At 49.3% G+C, this 16,793-nt stretch overlaps 5 protein-coding genes across 5 annotated transcripts; 4 read left to right on the forward strand and 1 right to left on the reverse strand.

Moving 5' to 3' along the window:
- The first annotated feature begins 671 nt into the window (after nucleotides 1-671).
- Nucleotides 672-3,184, forward strand: FOBCDRAFT_21516 (uncharacterized protein). The gene is made up of 2 exons (XM_031176083.3): nucleotides 672-1,498; nucleotides 1,592-3,184. The coding sequence occupies exons 1-2, from the start codon at nucleotides 1,152-1,154 to the stop codon at nucleotides 2,811-2,813; spliced, it is 1,569 nt and encodes a 522-aa protein (XP_031047216.2). The 5' UTR covers nucleotides 672-1,151; the 3' UTR covers nucleotides 2,814-3,184.
- Nucleotides 3,185-3,399: 215 nt separating this feature from the next.
- Nucleotides 3,400-5,830, forward strand: FOBCDRAFT_316884 (rRNA (cytosine-C5-)-methyltransferase RCM1). Its single transcript, XM_031176084.3, has 2 exons — nucleotides 3,400-3,690; nucleotides 3,749-5,830. Exons 1-2 carry the CDS (start codon nucleotides 3,490-3,492, stop codon nucleotides 5,369-5,371), a joined length of 1,824 nt encoding a protein of 607 aa, XP_031047217.2. The 5' UTR covers nucleotides 3,400-3,489; the 3' UTR covers nucleotides 5,372-5,830.
- Nucleotides 5,831-6,771: 941 nt separating this feature from the next.
- Nucleotides 6,772-9,075, forward strand: FOBCDRAFT_258309 (major facilitator superfamily domain-containing protein; the record flags this gene model as incomplete). Its single annotated transcript, XM_059611220.1, has 4 exons — nucleotides 6,772-7,207; nucleotides 7,289-7,528; nucleotides 7,614-8,294; nucleotides 8,347-9,075. 4 exons carry the CDS (start codon nucleotides 6,772-6,774, stop codon nucleotides 8,718-8,720), a joined length of 1,731 nt encoding a protein of 576 aa, XP_059464422.1. The 3' UTR covers nucleotides 8,721-9,075.
- A 282-nt stretch (nucleotides 9,076-9,357) lies between these two features.
- On the reverse strand, nucleotides 9,358-12,052 carry FOBCDRAFT_217641 (MCM2/3/5 family-domain-containing protein). Its single transcript, XM_031176086.3, has 4 exons — nucleotides 11,738-12,052; nucleotides 11,557-11,683; nucleotides 10,100-11,508; nucleotides 9,358-10,042 (listed from the first exon to the last, which is right to left on the reverse strand). Exons 1-4 carry the CDS (start codon nucleotides 11,872-11,874, stop codon nucleotides 9,550-9,552), a joined length of 2,166 nt encoding a protein of 721 aa, XP_031047219.1. The 5' UTR covers nucleotides 11,875-12,052; the 3' UTR covers nucleotides 9,358-9,549.
- A 146-nt stretch (nucleotides 12,053-12,198) lies between these two features.
- On the forward strand, nucleotides 12,199-16,189 carry FOBCDRAFT_178570 (Vps54-like protein-domain-containing protein). The gene is made up of 4 exons (XM_031176087.3): nucleotides 12,199-12,522; nucleotides 12,577-12,719; nucleotides 12,768-15,636; nucleotides 15,684-16,189. The coding sequence occupies exons 1-4, from the start codon at nucleotides 12,431-12,433 to the stop codon at nucleotides 15,898-15,900; spliced, it is 3,321 nt and encodes a 1,106-aa protein (XP_031047220.2). The 5' UTR covers nucleotides 12,199-12,430; the 3' UTR covers nucleotides 15,901-16,189.
- Nucleotides 16,190-16,793: the final 604 nt, after the last annotated feature.

Consider the following 16,793-nt stretch of genomic DNA (forward strand, 5'->3'; position numbering starts at 1 on the left):
GACTGTGATTCATGGTCCCTGTCAATTTCCCCTGTCCATCATCAACTAACCTTGGCGCCAGCCGCCATGAATGAGGTTTTTCGATGCAGGTATGCATGTAGATTTTGCCCAGCCCTATGAAAAACGAGAACACACAGCCAATGATATTTCTGGATATTGGCGCTCATTGCTGATGCAGCTCTCGTCTGTTTCATCTGACTTGACTCCTGTCTCTTCACCAGCTATCGCGACAAAGTCGAGCCAAAAAATCAAGGTTTCATACATTAATTTACACATGGCCCCTAGATGTGGCTTGAACCGCTGTAGCCAATCCTCTTTCACCATCTTGCTACACTAGAAAGTTCCGAAAACGCCTGGCGGCTTGGGCGACCCCTGAATTAGGCCCGGCCGTTAGTAAAAACGGGGGAATAGTAGCTCGCCATGCCCATAGGCTCCATCACCATAATCCTTTGATCAAATAGACAACCTCGATGACGAGAAAGCCAAGAAACCAATGATGGACGTGCACGCGCTTAGAGAATATCAAAGTGGCCGCAGTGACAAGGCCAGTGCAGTCTGATTATAGGTGTTGGCAGCTGCAGCGAATGAATGGATGGATCCTAAAGGATTCGGTCCAGGTCGGCCCCCGTTCACACAAAGACCTTCACCTCTGATCCTCGTCCAACACACTTCTTTCTCTTCATCCTTCCACACGCTCTTTTTCTTATTTATCTTATTTTCCCTCGTACACTGCACTGCTGGGCACGTCCTCTCATTTCTCTATTTCGGTTCTACTCACTCACTCACTCATTCATTCTTCAGAGCAGCTTCAGACCTTTCTTTTCTCTGAACTACTTGTTACCCTCCTTTTTCACTGTCAACCACCACGATCTATCCATCGTCTCCGATTCACTTGCACTTAACATAGTGACTGGACGGTTGCGAAACATTCTTTCTTCTCACAGGTGCTCCGGTATCACCTGCGTGCCCCCCCGCTTTACACTTGTCTGCTTCCTCTTGAAGAAGAATCAGGTTTCATTCTCAGCGCCCAGAATCCCAGAGATCTCAACGCTAGCATTTACATCGTTTCCCACTCCGCCGTCAAAAATCCCTCCGTGCGGTTAAACCATTAGCTCGATACTTTTTAACTCCATTTATCATTGTCTCCCATCATGAAGTCCGCTTTCGCTACCGCCGCTGCGGTTCTCGCCGGCGCCGCTTCTGCTGCTCACGAGACGGGTACCTTCGCCGTCTTGCGCTTCACCAACGACCAGCTCACTAGAGGTCGTATGGATCCCATCCTTTTCCCTGGTCAGACCTCCACTCATGTCCACCACATCATGGGTGGCAGTGGCTTCAGCACCAAGGCGACCGGAGAGGATCTCCAGAAGTCAAAGTGCAGCAATGCGCTTGTCAAGGGCGACAACAGTAACTACTGGTTTCCCACTCTTTATTTCCATGACCCCAAATCTGGGGAGTTTGAAGATGTTGAGTTCGACTACTTCAATGCCTACTACTTGTAAGAGCACTGTCTTGTCTCATTGCGCCACTCCGGCCCTTCACTTTCCCGATTATCGTATTGTCTTGCGCATATTACTGACAAAGCGAACAGCTTCGAGAAGACACACGATGATATCAAGCCTTTCCCTGTTGGTCTCCAGATCGTTGCTGGTGATGCTATGACCCGTACCATGCCCAAGGCTGGCAGCAAGCCCAATCTTGACCCTTCAAAGGGTCCTGTCAATCCTGCCAGAATGACTTGCCCCCGCTTGAACAACGATTACACGCTCCCATCTTGGGATGCCAAGTCTGATGGCAAGATGGCTGGTGTAGGTGATCCTGTCAACAAGGGTGAGGGTGTCGGGTTCCCTGATCGAACTTGTGATGGCAAATACTCTCCCCTCCGAGCTGATATCCACTTCCCCTCTTGTTACAACCCCGAGGCTGGCCTCACCGACTTCAAGAACAACATGGCCTACCCCGAGGACAATGACGGTTATCTCGACTGCCCCAAGGGTTGGATTCACGTTCCTCACCTTTTCTACGAGGCTTACTGGCGCACCGACAAATTTGCTGGCCGCTGGACTGAGGGTGAGGGCAAGCAGCCCTTCGTCTTTTCCAATGGCGACGTTACCGGATACAGCAGCCATGCCGACTTCATGGCCGGTTGGGACGAAGACCTCCTCCAGCATATCATTGACACCTGTAACGCTGGTACCGAGGGTATGGACCACTGCCCAGGCCTCACCTATGGCCTCAACAAAGGTGACTGCACCATTGAGTCCGAGGTCGATGAAAAGATTACCGGCACCTTGAGTAAACTCCCTGGAAACAACCCTTTGAGTGGATTTTCTTATGGCGACAAGGCCCCTTCAATGCCCTCCGGCGGCGACAAGGAGAGTAGCCCCAGCAAGCCCTCTGTCCAACCCTCCGCCAGCAAGTCGGCTTCTGGGGAGAAGACCACTGCCGTTGAACTTCCCGGCTACACCAAGCCAACTTCTGATTCCACTGGTGCCCATGAGGAACCAGTTGTTCCTAAGCCTACTCTACCTTCCCACCCTGCAGTTGTGTCCGAGGCGGCTGCTCAAGCAACTGATGTTCTCTCCAGTGCCCCTAAGCCAACCGACATCTTCGACAAGCCTGAAAAGCCCAAGAAGTGCAAGACTAGAGTTCATACCGTCTGGAACACCGTGACAGTCACACAGACAGCCAGTGTGCCTGTCCAGACTGAGGCTGGCACTCCTAGCTACAAGAGAGATCATGTTCGACGACATGCTCACCACCATGGCAGTGGACACAACCACCTCCGCCGCCGTAGCCACCTCCGCCGCTAAGCATTGCTTACTGGCGAACTGGCTCTGCTAATAGCATACTTTGAATGGCAGTCTAGGTGGCAGAAAGATTTTCTCACATTTCTTGTGATGGTGCATCTACGGAGCATCTTGTATAGGGGTCCAGTGACCACTTGGCTTCCTTGGACCGGAAAATATAAGGTTGGCGATTTCATGGACAGGCTTTTTGATTCAAGTTGCGTGGTGCAAGGGAATGGAATTGAGGGGAAGGAAGAAAGTTTGTTGGATGATTCGCTTCTACACATGTACATTTATGGAGGACATACCTTGCTTGCCAAGGACCCAAAGCGCTTGAGCGCATATCTTTTGCCCGTCATGAATCCAGGGCATATGCGAAATACATTCACTCGCAGCACACAAAAGTGATCAAAGTGTCCTCGGCTCAGTAGCCACACCCGTCTCTAATCCTACTAGTGACCATGTTGCTTGAGTGAGGAATCTATTGCCAACCTAGGAATTCGGACTCTCAACTTAAGAATACTACATCAGCCTCCGTTTATCTTCAGTTGCTCTAGGCCAATGTTGTGCCATATTGCACTCTCACCTCCGTCCAGTCGCATCGGATAAAGTTCGGTTAAAATTTGAACGAACGACCAGTCTTTCTCTCGCATTTTCTTCTTCACCACACGGCCCTTCCTCACTCAAAACTACATTGAAAATGTCTCTTTATCATGAGGCAGCAGAGATCTTAGCGGGATCATCATTTGAAGGCGGAAGTCTCAAGTCGCGTGTTTTCAAGAAGAAAAATCTTAAATCCGCACCAAACCAAGTTTACGCCTTGGTGTTAGAGAGTTGCAAATGGAGCCTCATTCTGAAAGAAGTGATTGAGAGATCAGAGCTTCTGAAACTTGAGCGCAAGGTTTGCAGCCCGTCCCTACGCTAGACTGCGGAACTCCTATACTAAATCATGCACGCAGCTGACCCCGACGTTGTCATTACTTCTTGTACATGACCTTTTGTTGGCCAAGAAGGGAATTGCTCTTCCACAAGGCCATGGACTTCGGGCATCAATTGAGAGGCATAAAGGACGTATAAGCTCAGAGTTTAAGCTCGCACGGCTTCGGAGAAAGATGCCAACACTCGAGGCTTTGAGAGAGCAAGTTGAGAGACAATGCGCCGGCGAAGAAGCGAATTACCCTCGCTGGGTTCGTGTCAATGCTGTAAAGAGTACACTCGAAGAACAGTTGGAGACGACTTTCTCCAAGTACACAAGAGCCACATCCATCAAGGAGGTTGTCACGAACACTGGAAGACTCATATACATTGACCCACATGTGCCAAACCTTTTGGCCATCACTGCAGGAATAGATCTCACAAAAACAGAGGCGTACACAACGGGTAAAATCATTCTACAAGACAAAGCCTCTTGTTTCCCTGCTTATCTTTTAGACCCCAGAGCAGAGGATGGCGACCTGATCGACGCATGCTCTGCTCCTGGCAATAAGACAACTCACTTGGCAGCGATCCTCAAAGAACATATGCCCGAATCCAATGCGCCAGAGCAAACAATCTATGCATTCGAAAAAGATTCTCGACGAGCACAAACTCTGGAGAAAATGGTCAAAATTGCAGGTTCAAAGCCTGTGACAAAAATTGGATTTGGTCAAGATTTTCTACAGGTCGACCCTGTGGCAGAGAAGTACAAGTCAGTCGGAGCTTTGCTACTGGATCCAAGTTGCTCAGGGAGTGGAATTGTCGGGCGAGATTCGATGCCGGACCTTCACCTGCCCGAAGGTATCAGTAGCACAGGAAAGGGTCCCGCAGCAAAGCAAAACGGCCGCAAGAGGAAACATGAGCAGACAGAGACACCTGAGGACAGGATCATGATAGACGATGACGGTAACGAGACTGCCATCAAGTCGGAGAAGGATCTAGAAACACGCTTGGAGGCGCTGTCTTCTTTCCAACTGACGCTTCTATTACACGCCTTCAAATTCCCATCAGCAAAACGAATTACATACTCCACTTGTTCAATTCACATTCAAGAAAACGAGCGTGTTGTCACGAAAGCTCTTGAATCCGACATTGCGAAGCAAAGGGGTTGGCGCATTCTGTTGCGGAAAGATCAAGTTTCTGGTCTGAGAGAATGGCCCGTCCGAGGACTCCCTGAAGCCTGTGGGGGCGATGAAGATATAGCAGAAGCTTGCATTCGCTCTTATAAGGACGACGGGCAAGGTGTTATGGGCTTTTTTGTGGCTGGTTTTGTGAGGCCCGATGTACAGAATTTCGGGACTACCGGCAACGAGGGTCCTTACCTGCGAGACGATAGCGGTGCAATCATCCGTGACATGCTCGGTATGCCAGTCTTGAAAACGACTGGCGAGCATGTCTCTTTAACCGCAAAAGATGATAACAGTGGCGATAGAAAGGAAGAGGAAGAGGAAGAGGAAGAGGAAGAGGACGAGGAGGAAGATGAAGATTCAGAAAGCGAGAGTACAAGCAGTACTGCAGCACATGATCTTAATGCTCGACAGATCGCCGTCGATGCACGTCAAGGAACTGACACAGATGAAGATGAGTGGGAAGGTCTTGGAGATTAAACCGGCAGCCCGGAAAAAGTGAAGGGCATTTCTTTCGGCAGATAACAAGACGTCGTATCACAGGCCACTGAGATCAAATCCATAACGACAAATGGCTCCCAGCGGATTGAATCTGCGCCCCCTCAATCAAGGATGAAAGAATAGTGGTATAACTTAGAGACGAAAAACAGCGTGGTATCGGGTGATTCCATCCACCTTACGTGATTGATACGCCTCCACAACTTTTCATCCTGACCGGTAGGCGCTTGTCTGAATGGATCCGAACCTCGTTTGATTTCTGTTTTATATCATGAGCTTAGTAGGTTACCATGTTGCACCATCACATTGCGGCGCACTCTGCCGCCATTGGGTGAATAAATAAAGAGCATCTCATACATCCTCTCGACTTAATCTGACGGACTAAGATCGATCCGGAGCCACGTTTGGATTTACCAGGCGTAAGAGTTCAAGAAGCTATCAAACGGGATCGTTGGGAACAGGCCTCGAATTGAGTTTCCGTCTTATTTATCAGAATAACATAATGGGGCTCGAAAGAATACGCCGGCTCGTTCGGATCCGAATCGCGGATAACAAAACGGAGTTATGATACCGAATACCGACTGCTTAACATTAGTCAGATAATGTCGGCGGGGTTCGGCTTCATTGATATACGATTGATAGCCTATATGTGTTCATCGAAGTCAGCCTGATATCTCTCGATGGGGTTGAGACGTGATTGATGGAGTGCCATCGCCGATATTGGTCTGATACCCCTCTCCTGGAAGGGCATGCGCACCTCCTTAGTCTATAGGCGATCAGAAGCGCTGGAAGGGAACCGCATTGTCCTATGCAACCCCGATCCGTCCTGTTGGGCCCCCCCAGTCCTCAGCTCAAGGTTGCTTCAACTGCTAGACAATATATCAGATGAGCGAGTGCAGCCACAGGGAAGGCGAGCTTCGGGACGGGATTCAAACGGATTTCGGCTGATTGGAAGACGTGATGGTTTCTATCCTGCAACCATGCGTGACATTCATTGGTGTTTGTAAGATGCTTCGTGCCTATAAGCGACTAATAGAGAATATGCCGATCCGTGTCACCTAGGAATACAGTCTGTACGCTCCACTCGGCTCCCTGCTCCAAAGTTGTTTGGATCTTGCGACGACGGGCCGTGAATCTGACCAGGGACCAGACAGGACTAAGATCAATATGAGATGGATATAATACCTTGGCATGTGCCGTTCTTAGTTGCTTTTATCCTAGCTCTTGACCTGCGAGATCAGATGCTAGTGTACCGACCTGAGGTGTACATCCAAATAACACACGACTTTTTATATTGAGTTTTTGTTCGGCTTAGGACTTCTGTCTATATCTATCCCTGAGCGGCTGCACACAGTTGTGAGACTGTAATACACATCGCCATCATGACGGTCGCTACGCAGCTGCAGCCTCCTACTTCTTCAGCTTCTTCAACAATAGATAATGCAACCGACGTCGAGTCACAGCAGATAAATGCCAAGGCCTCACACTTCAATCTTATTCTTGACCAAGTCGGCATTACTGACGCTGTTCTTAACTACGACTACACTGGTCACGGAACAGCAGACTCACCATATCTTGTTGATTTCCTTCCGAACGATAACCGAAATGCGTTGAACTTCTCACGATCAAAGAAGTGGCTTATTACAATCTTGCAGGCCATAGCAACATTGGCCGTTACCTTCGCCAGTACGGCATACTCTGGAGGCCTTTCATCCATCTTGATGCACTTCCATGTCTCAACTGAAGTTGCCATACTTGGTATTTCCATGTTCGTTCTTGGCTTCGCTATCGGACCGCTGCTTTGGGCACCACTTTCAGGTTAGTCTGCCCAAATTCGGGGAACCCCTTGCTGAGGCAAGGTCTTCTTCTTGTTATATGACTGACTAACAAATATTTCAGAGCTCTATGGTCGACAGATTCCATTCTTTGTCTCTTTCATGGCCTTGACCGCGTTCAATGCAGGTGCCGCAGGTGCTCCGACCATGGCGGCCTTGATAGTCCTTCGTTTCTTTGCTGGCTCTTTTGGATCATCACCATTGACCAACGCGGGCGGTGTCATTGCTGACATGTTCCATGCGAACGAGCGAGGACTTGCTACAGCTCTCTTTGCTATGGCCCCTTTCCTCGGCCCTACTATTGGTAAGCCATTCCCCGACACAGAGTTCGACATACAAGCTTGTATGCTCTCGGCGTTGCGAAGAAGACGCTGACTATTCTGTAACAGGTCCCATAGCTGGAGGGTTTCTTGGCGAACACGAAGGTTTTCGCTGGGTGGCTGGGATGTCGGCCATATTTACCGGTATTGTCTGGATTGTTAACTCACTAGTGATACCTGAAACCTATGCCCCCTATCTCTTGCGTCGCCGAGCAGCTGTCCTGTCCAAAAGGACTGGGAAGGTTTACATCTCCAAGATTGATGTTGGTCGTCCTCAAGCTACTATTGCCACACAGTTCAAGACTGCAATACTTCGCCCCTGGATCCTTCTGTTTAAAGAACCTATTGTTCTCCTAACCTCACTGTACATGGCCATCATCTACGGAACACTATACCTCTGCTTTGCTGCCTTCCCAATCGTATTCCAGCAGGGTCGCGGATGGAGTCCAGGCATCGGAGGACTCGCCTTCACTGGCATTGCTGTGGGAATGTTATTTGCGGTCACTGGCACTATCCTGGACAATAAACGGTACGCCCGGGCTGCCGAAGCCGCCGGCGGTCATGCATCTCCTGAAGCTAGGCTGCCCCCTTCACTGGTTGGCTCAATACTTATTCCAGTCGGCCTCTTCTGGTTTGCCTGGACCAACGGCAAAGATGTGCATTGGATTGTGTCTATCATCGGCTCGGCCTTTTTCGCTTGCGGCCTAGTCACTGTTTTTCTTTCACTGCTCAACTACCTCATTGATTCATGTAAGTTTCGTTGCAGCAATGCCTCTTATCTCCTCCAGCTAAACTCCTCCAGATGTTATCTTCGCTGCTTCTGTGTTGGCTGCAAACTCAATCCTGCGCTCCCTCTTTGGCGCGGCGTTCCCCCTTTTCACGACGTACATGTACAACGACCTGGGAATTCATTGGGCTAGCTCCATTCCTGCCTTCCTGGCCGTCGCTTGTGTCCCGTTTCCGTTCTTGTTCTACAAATACGGGAAAACTATCCGTATGAAGTGCGAGTTCGCCGCCGAAGCCGCCAACGTGCTACAGCGCATGCGCACCAAGCACGAGGTGATCACGGAGGACCAGGCCGCCGAGGAGGCGCATGAGGCCGAGTTGGAGCGACGGGCGAGCAATGCTCTTCGCCGCAGCCTAACAAAGACTCGTACAAGCAAGTCTATTCACTGAGGCACTCACCAGTAATCATCATCTCCTTTTGTCTAACATATAATGCAAATTAAGTATATATGGAAGCTTCACGGGATAGGGATTTGGGCCTCAACACATCTAATGGCCATTATCACCCGACCCGCAGAAAGCAGCATCAAGGTTGGTAAAATTGAGTTTCTTCCTATCCGGAGTGGGTGTTGGCATGGACGTGGGCTTGGTTCCAATGGAATCGATATAGGGAGGCAAAACTCACCAGACTTGTCTGGTCCAATTGCACGATGAGGTCAAATGTATTCTAGTATCCTCAGGACAGGGACAAGAATAATATTAACAACGGTATTGAATTAAACCTTGCACCGCATGTTGAACCATGGCTGGTTTCTGTTCAAGTCAAGAGCTTAATTTGATTGCGGCGGTGTATTTTATACCTCCCCTCCCCTCCCCTCCCCTCCCCTCCCCTCCCCACCCGTTGCGCCTCTGTCAATTCTGTTTACTTCGTGTTTTCTTTAAAACAGAATTTTGCTAATTGAATCGGCCAATATACGATCAGCGTAGTTAGACCTCGGTAAGCTAGGTATTGTTGGGCTGATCCTTTTCTTTGAACAGCCCCAGCGGCAACAACCTCACTTCTAGTCAAATATACTCTATGCCTGCTCTAACAAGCAGGAACAGATTTATCATCTGTTCGGATCTGTGTTGAGACTTCGAGTCTTGGTATCTTTAAGAATTTGCTCATATACAACAGTCATAATGATTTCGCCTCATTACTCATTAACACAGTCTACTACCAAGACATCTACCGAAATTGACAAACCAGCCTTTTACATTACCCGCGTTCATCGCCACATTAAGCTCCATTTCTATACACCTGCGCACCTTGGTTTCTGAACATGATCGTATCTCTCCGTTGAAGAACCATCAACGCTCGGTTCAGCGCTTGTTCGCTGTATCCTTTGCCTTCGACCATTTCCCTCCGGAGTGTAGATAGGCTAGTACTCCAGCCGATAGGCAGCCGACGTTTGAGCTCCGTCTCAAGGCGATTAACTTCATCGTTCAACTCGCGACTCCCCTGATTGCTGCCCTGGTTGACGGCATCCATGGTAGAGCACAGGAACAGTCGAATGGCCTCGTCGACATGTACTTCGGTGGCGATGGGGGAAAGGGTAAGCTTAGCAAGAGACTCGGTGATACGGACGATAGCCTCGAGTTGACGGACTGTGATGGGAATAGAGGAACGTGTATTTGCTTCCATCTCAGCAGCGTGGACCTGGCGTCGGATAGAGACGAAGTGAGAAGAAAGCTTTTCAGCAGCTTCGGAACTCAGTCTGGGAGCGCAACGTCTGTCGGATATTAGTACAAACAAAATAAGACTTAAGAAGCTTGGAATTGCAACTCACGTCTTGCAGTAGGTGATGTATCGTCGCATCTTGTCAATAGGAATTTCGGTTTCAGTCATGTCCTCGGCGCCTCTACCATTCATCTGGATGCTGAGAACGTGCTTGGCCATAGTCTCATCCTTCTCGCGGCTATGGTCATCCTTGACAATGAAAATCATATCAAAACGTGACAGAATAGTAGTCTGAAAGTCAATGTTTTCTCCAGGAGTCTTCATATCATCATATCGACCAAAGATAGGATTGGCAGCAGCCAAGACCGATGTTCGCGCATTCAGAATAGTAGTGATACCGGCCTTTGCGATGGAAATAGTCTGCTGTTCCATAGCCTCATGGATCGCAACTCGATCTTCGTCTCTCATCTTGTCGAACTCATCAATACACACAACTCCTCCGTCAGCCAAAACCATGGCACCGCCCTCGAGGTAGAATTCGCGAGTGGATTGGTCACGTTGAACAGATGCTGTCAGACCTGCAGCGGAGGAACCCTTTCCCGAGGTGTATATAGAGATAGGGGCCGCCTTCTCGACGAATTTCAGAAGCTGTGACTTGGCTGTACCGGGGTCACCAAGAAGCAATACGTTGATGTCACCTCTTAATTTCATTCCATCGGGAAGGATCTTCTTTGAACCACCTAACAGCAAACAGAGAATTGCCTTCTTGATATCGCGGTTTCCGTAAATAGAGGGCGCAATGCAGTCGGCCATCACGTTGTATATATCGGGTCGTCTGCTGAGCTCCAGAAATTCTTGCTCTTCTTCCTCTGAGAAAGTCGCATTTCCCTTGGCTGCTTGATCGATATCTGTCTGGATCCCAACCGCTCTGAGATAAGGGGTACGGATGGCTACAGCACCACCATTGGAAGAGTTCTTGGAAGCCTTGTTTTGGTAGATCGAGAAGATGCCCATAACAGTACATCTAGATCCGGGAACAACCCTGTTTGTGAGGTATCTGTCAGCTGAGATGAGAACGTGTCGAGGCAGTTCTCCGACAGGGACTTGATCGGGAGCCTCTTGAAGCTTGATGATTTGTTGATCAACAAAGCCAGACTTTTCGTGAACAACAAAGTAGGGGTCCAAAGGACATTTTGGAGTTGGATCGTTGGGAACTCGGCTACGAGCACATTGTCGAGGCAGAGTGACACCTGTGAAGCCACCTAGGACAGGGATGTTTTGTGTGTGTCCGCAGTTGCGGCATTGGATATGGAGTCCTGTCGCCTTGGATGACATAACAGAGGCGCCGATGACAATACCCGGGACTCGCACCAGTCGCGCAATGGTCACGGAATCGAGGTTACGGATGGAGACGTCGTCGGCATTCGAGTGAAGAAGAAGTTGGTGATCAGGGATCTCGGCCTTGGGCTCATGGGGGAAGACGATACGGTGTGTGCATTTTTTTAGTGCATTTTCAAACTATTGACTTGTTAGAGATTTATATGTTGCGCGCTGCGTGGTCCCTACCAGAGGGATAATCTCTGCTGGCTCAGATGTCAATCGGTGCGCGAGCTCTTCGTTAAAGCTGATCAAGTCGTTGATGTTGACATCGCAGAAGTATCTCTTGAGAAGAGCATTCTCTCGGAGTTGATCTCTGCAGCGCTGTTATTATGAAGAACTGCCGAAGACTAGATATTTGGGGGCAAACCTGTAGACGAAGTTGTTATCCAGTCGAAAATCAAGGATGAATGTTTCAAGCTGTGTCTGGAGCTGCATTCGAGTATCGCCATTTTCAGCGTAGCTCGGCTCATAGACGTGAGCCGAGTAGATTGATCCGCGATCCATTGTGTATCTGTGTGATTTTGAATAATCTGGTGAATCACTCCTCTCCTTTCGTTGCAAGCCTAAAAGTTGACCAGGGAGTTTGGAGATCTTGTTTGTGGATCGATGGAGGGGCTTTGCTCCGCAAGTTGGAAGGGTAACCTTAGGTCAATTTACGCGAAAACGCGGAGTCTCTCGAGACGCGACGCGTGTGTATAGTGGTTGCAGCTCTGGACCTAGAGGACAGTTATCAAGCTCAGCGCTTATCATCACGTGTTGACGCCAAGGAAATAATCGGTTTAGGGGGGAAAGCTGCGTAACTTAGTTACAAGGTGTCTAGACGGCGACGTACTGAAGGTAATATTCCAGACCCTTTCTGGTGATGATGGCGCATTCTTGATTCCGGATCCTCTCTTTTTTTCTCTTTACTTAATTGTCCTTTCAAATCTTATCTATCATATACATTTGACGGTGCACATTTTGTTTGCAATCCTTTGAGCGATGATACCCTACTAATACACCATCTACATCCCGCATTCACCTCTGAAGCTGTCCTTGCGTATCCGGATCTCCATTGACCATGTTCTCCCCCAGCTCCCCCAACGCTACCAAGTCTGCGGACAACCTTGCGGCATTGTCGCCTACAGGTCGTGGGGAGCTTCCCTTTCACAGGTAGTCTTATATGCCTTTATCACATACTAACAAACGAGACTAACTTGGTTGCAGCAACAACCACAGACATACTCAAATGCATCCCCACCCGTCATCACGACGTGGCTCTACAGCGAGCTCCATCCATTCAGTAGGAGGTATCCTTGACAGTGCTCCCAGTAATTTGGCAGCTTCAGTATATGAGTCAAGTCAGAATGGTTGGTTTTGCTTCACGGATCTTTCATCGTAAAGCTAACCTCTCGAAGCTATCTCGACCCTTCTTCAACCCCCAATTGTACGAACTGGTCTTCAGCCTCACACCTCAGCACCGGCCTCGACCGCGCATAAACCCCCGACGGCCCGGGATATCCCCCCAGTAACGTTGACGAACATCACAAAAGTCGACGCTGAGGAATTCAAGCCCTATTTGTCACAGATCGGAAGCCTATACGAACAACTTCAGCGCTTGAAAGAGAGCGACGAGGAGGCCAACAAAGAGCAGCGCCCTGGCCGGCAAGATACCCCGACCGAATCGAGTGGTGATGGATACTTACGACCGGGGCCCAAGCCTCGCCCAACTCGGAAAGGCTCGATTGCATCGCTTTCTTCGATGAACTCGAATGATGGTCACAGTCCTGTGAGAAGACCAAGTGCTGGCTTCACCCGAAGGTCCACGCATGGACCTCCTCCTCTATCAACGATCCCAACTGTGTATTTTGACGATGAATTCCATCTCGAGAATCCCCGAACTTTTGACATTGTGAGCGAACGATCCGAGGTTATCCGACCCGCCAACGCCGATGACGGACAGAGCTCACTCAACGGAAGCGCTGCCACGCCAAGGAAAGCTCTGGCAACCAATGCAATTTTGCAAGAGAAGTTGTCGTGGTACATGGACACTATCGAGGTTCATCTCATCAATTCCATCTCCACCGCATCAACGACGTTTTTTACTGCCCTGGGATCGTTGAAGGAACTCCACTCAGAGGCCGCGGAATCCGTGGGGAGAATCAAGACACTCAGAAAAGAGCTTAAAGCTTTGGATGAAGAAATTGCAACCAGAGGCCTCCAGATTGTTTACCAGCGAAGGCGCCAAGAAAATCTGCGACAACTCAATGATGCTGTGCTTCAGCTTAGGCAGATTGCGGATGGCCTTGCAAGCTGTGAGACGCTAGTGGACGAAGGGGAAGTCGATAAGGCACTGGCGAATATCGACTCTCTTGAAAAGCTCATTGCAGGCGAAAGGGACGCTACTGCTGCAAATGAAACTGGCATTCAGTTGCGGGACTTGCGTTCAGCTTCAGCTTTACAAGGCGTCCACGCGGATCTAGCAACTTTGCGGTCTCGTATAGGAAAGGCATACGAGACCAACTTTCAGAATATTCTAATCCGTGATCTACGACGACACGCCGAATCTGTGTCATCCCAAGAGATTCTTCTTAGGTGGAGTAACGCAGCGAGTCGATCCAAAGGTAGCCATGCTAGGTCTCCTTCAGTCTTTCCAACCTATCTCGCAAATACCGATGAATTGAAGACCGAGCTGCTGCCCAATATGATCGGCCTGCATCGAGCAAAACATATCGCTGAGGCGACTGTCGCTTACCGAGAGTCTGTCTTGCGTGAAATCCGAAACTTGATCAGACGCCCCCTGCCCAGTTCTACAGATGATGATAATGAGTCGATGATGTCAGTCTCTACTGCAAGTGGTGGCCGTCATCTATCAAATCAGGAGAAGTCTTCTATTTTGGCACGGAATCTTCGCTCTTTGGATCCTGAGGATGGTGAGGACCTTCTGATCAAGATCTACATCGGAGTCACAGAGACACTCAGGAGACTTACAACACAAGTCAAGGTTTTGTTGGAGATTACTAGCTCCCTCACTGAGAACCCACAAGGGGAAGGGTTGATGTCTCCCACAGTCAGATCACCGATATCCAGCCCGAGACCAGATAGATTCCCAAGCAATCCTATGAACAGTGCAACATTCGAGGTTCAGGAGGAGCTCCACAAGAGCCTTGACGTTACTAATCTCCTTGGCCAAGCCGTCGACGTGGCTATTGAGAAAATCGTCAAGGTCTTGAAGGTTCGAGCAGAGCAGACTGCACAGTTGCCTTTGACCCTCTTCCTCCGTTACTTTACACTCAACCTCTATTTTGCCACCGAATGCGAGTCGATATCTGGCCGAAGCGGCACGTCTCTCAAGAATGTGGTTAATGGACACATTAAGGACTTCGTGCAACGGAATCGCGATGCTGAAATGCAGAAGCTGGCTCAGGGGATGGAATCTGATCAGTGGAATGCCAAAGACTTTACCGAGAAGAACACCGAGTTGCTGAACACCATCCTGGGGAGCAGCACGCATGATCCTCATGAGTGGACAGACAGTACCAAGATTTGGATACCTAGTTCGGAATTGGAGCCTGTCGATGAGGACGAGGCAATCGAAACAAACGGAACCGGCAAGGAAAAGACCAGGACTGCTACAATCGATTCAGAGACGTTCATGTTACCAAAGTCAGCCATTCTATGTTTGGATGGAATCGCCAAGTTCTCTCATCTGATCAGTGGTATACCGTCTATGACTGTCGATATTGCAACCTCGTTAATCGCGTATCTTCAGCTCTTCAACTCAAGATGCACACAGCTTATTCTTGGTGCCGGGGCAACGCGGTCAGCTGGGCTAAAGAACATCACCACCAAGCATTTGGCCTTGGCCTCCCAGGCGCTCTCATTCACAGCAACCTTGATCCCACATGTTAGGGAATTTGTGCGACGTCACGCTGGATCCGGAGCGAGCGTATCAAATCTCATGGGTGAGTTTGACAAGATTAGACGACTACTGCAAGAGCATCAAGATAGTATCTACCAGAAACTGGTTGAGATCATGGGCGGCCGAGCAGCCATCCACTCACGGACGATGAAGACGATCGACTGGGAAGCAGATGGAGACAAGGGCGTCCACTCATACATGGAAACACTGGCGAAGGAGACAACTACTCTACATCGTGTCCTGACGAAGCATCTCCCCGAGACATCAATTCAGATGATCATGCTTCCTGTGTTTGCTAGTTACAGGGATCAGCTTGGGTCAAGTTTTAGAGAAGCAGATCCCAAGACTGAAACTGGCCTGAAAAGGTGCGTTCTGTTGAGTTTTAACTAGACAGTCAGCTGACCATCTCCAGTATGAACAACGACATTGAGTTCCTCACGACAAAACTCGGAAAACTGGATGGCTTCGGGGAAACGGGAGAGTATCTACAAAAGATTGTCAAGGCTAAGCAGGTCAAGGTAGTGGAGCCGGTCATAGAAAAACCCGCGGATGAAAGAAAGGATGATGAATCCAAAGAGAGTGAGGCGGTTCCTGCATCGGAATCTACGGCGGAGAAGGCAGAGAAGTAGATACTATGACAACTTAACCAAGAGCACCTTTCTTTCGGGCCAGAATGATCGAGACAGAGTCGGGTTGCACGAAGTGTCTCCTTGTAGGACAAGCACCAGGGGCTGCATTGCTGATGTTCACTCGATCCCGACTCGCCTTTGATGAGCGGAGATGTAGACAATGATTTGATGTAAAAGATCCGCCGGACGTCGAGTTCACACTACAAATACGTTCCCACAGTTGAGAGCTATTATAGCTACGAGTTATACTATTGTGTGAGCTAAATTGGTAGTTGTCGAGCCTGGCGTCAAGCTTCTCATTTGTCCCGCAACCCGCATTCCATGTGAACTACATTCCAGTCTCAAGCCCCATCCGAACGCCCGTCTTCTCGTACCGTAACTAGACGCCGTCAAAGAGTACCATACACGGCAAGGGAAGGGAATTAAATTCCCGACGGGAGGAAGCTGTCAGGCCTTGGCGAGAACCGCTTGCTCGGGTTTCCGAGATCTCGGCAAGGTCCTTAAATGGCACAACACCTGTCTGTTCAGCAGAAGTTGGCATCTCAGCGTTCATTACATCTGATGGTTATGCTTAGCTTCTCCTTACAGCTTGAAAGGTCGGTAATTTTTTTATTTTTTTCTGTTTCAATTCTCGAAGCTAGGTTACTCTGAGGTTTTCTTGTCAGTGACAACTCCCCGTAGTACTATTATTCCTTGTCCACATCAATACCGCCACTCCCCGAAGGCACAGACCCAACAGGTGTAGTTTATTACACTATAGTTAGTTAGCTTTTATATGAGACTCACATGTTTGTTGAACAGAGCCTCCCGAAGTCGCACGAGCACAGGCGCGGAAATAACAGTGACACTCCCGCGACCGGGCTTGTGCGGTTTTCTCGTACACAGAAAGTTTT

Source organism: Fusarium oxysporum, chromosome III (genome assembly GCF_013085055.1).
Source record: "Fusarium oxysporum Fo47 chromosome III, complete sequence".
Lineage (NCBI taxonomy): Eukaryota > Fungi > Ascomycota > Sordariomycetes > Hypocreales > Nectriaceae > Fusarium > Fusarium oxysporum.

Coding starts and splice junctions, on each gene's coding strand:
- FOBCDRAFT_217641 (XM_031176086.3), bottom strand. CDS start 11,874: ATGGATCGCGGATCAATCTACTCGGCTCACGTCTATGAGCCGAGCTAC. Junction 11,684..11,737: donor GATAACAACTTCGTCTACAG/GTTTGCCCCCAA, acceptor ACAGCGCTGCAG/AGATCAACTCCGAGAGAATG. Junction 10,043..10,099: donor TACATCACCTACTGCAAGAC/GTGAGTTGCAAT, acceptor AATATCCGACAG/ACGTTGCGCTCCCAGACTGA.
- FOBCDRAFT_178570 (XM_031176087.3), top strand. CDS start 12,431: ATGTTCTCCCCCAGCTCCCCCAACGCTACCAAGTCTGCGGACAACCTT. Junction 12,523..12,576: donor GGGGAGCTTCCCTTTCACAG/GTAGTCTTATAT, acceptor ACTTGGTTGCAG/CAACAACCACAGACATACTC. Junction 15,637..15,683: donor ACTGAAACTGGCCTGAAAAG/GTGCGTTCTGTT, acceptor GACCATCTCCAG/TATGAACAACGACATTGAGT.
- FOBCDRAFT_316884 (XM_031176084.3), top strand. CDS start 3,490: ATGTCTCTTTATCATGAGGCAGCAGAGATCTTAGCGGGATCATCATTT. Junction 3,691..3,748: donor TTCTGAAACTTGAGCGCAAG/GTTTGCAGCCCG, acceptor TCATGCACGCAG/CTGACCCCGACGTTGTCATT.
- FOBCDRAFT_21516 (XM_031176083.3), top strand. CDS start 1,152: ATGAAGTCCGCTTTCGCTACCGCCGCTGCGGTTCTCGCCGGCGCCGCT. Junction 1,499..1,591: donor TACTTCAATGCCTACTACTT/GTAAGAGCACTG, acceptor CAAAGCGAACAG/CTTCGAGAAGACACACGATG.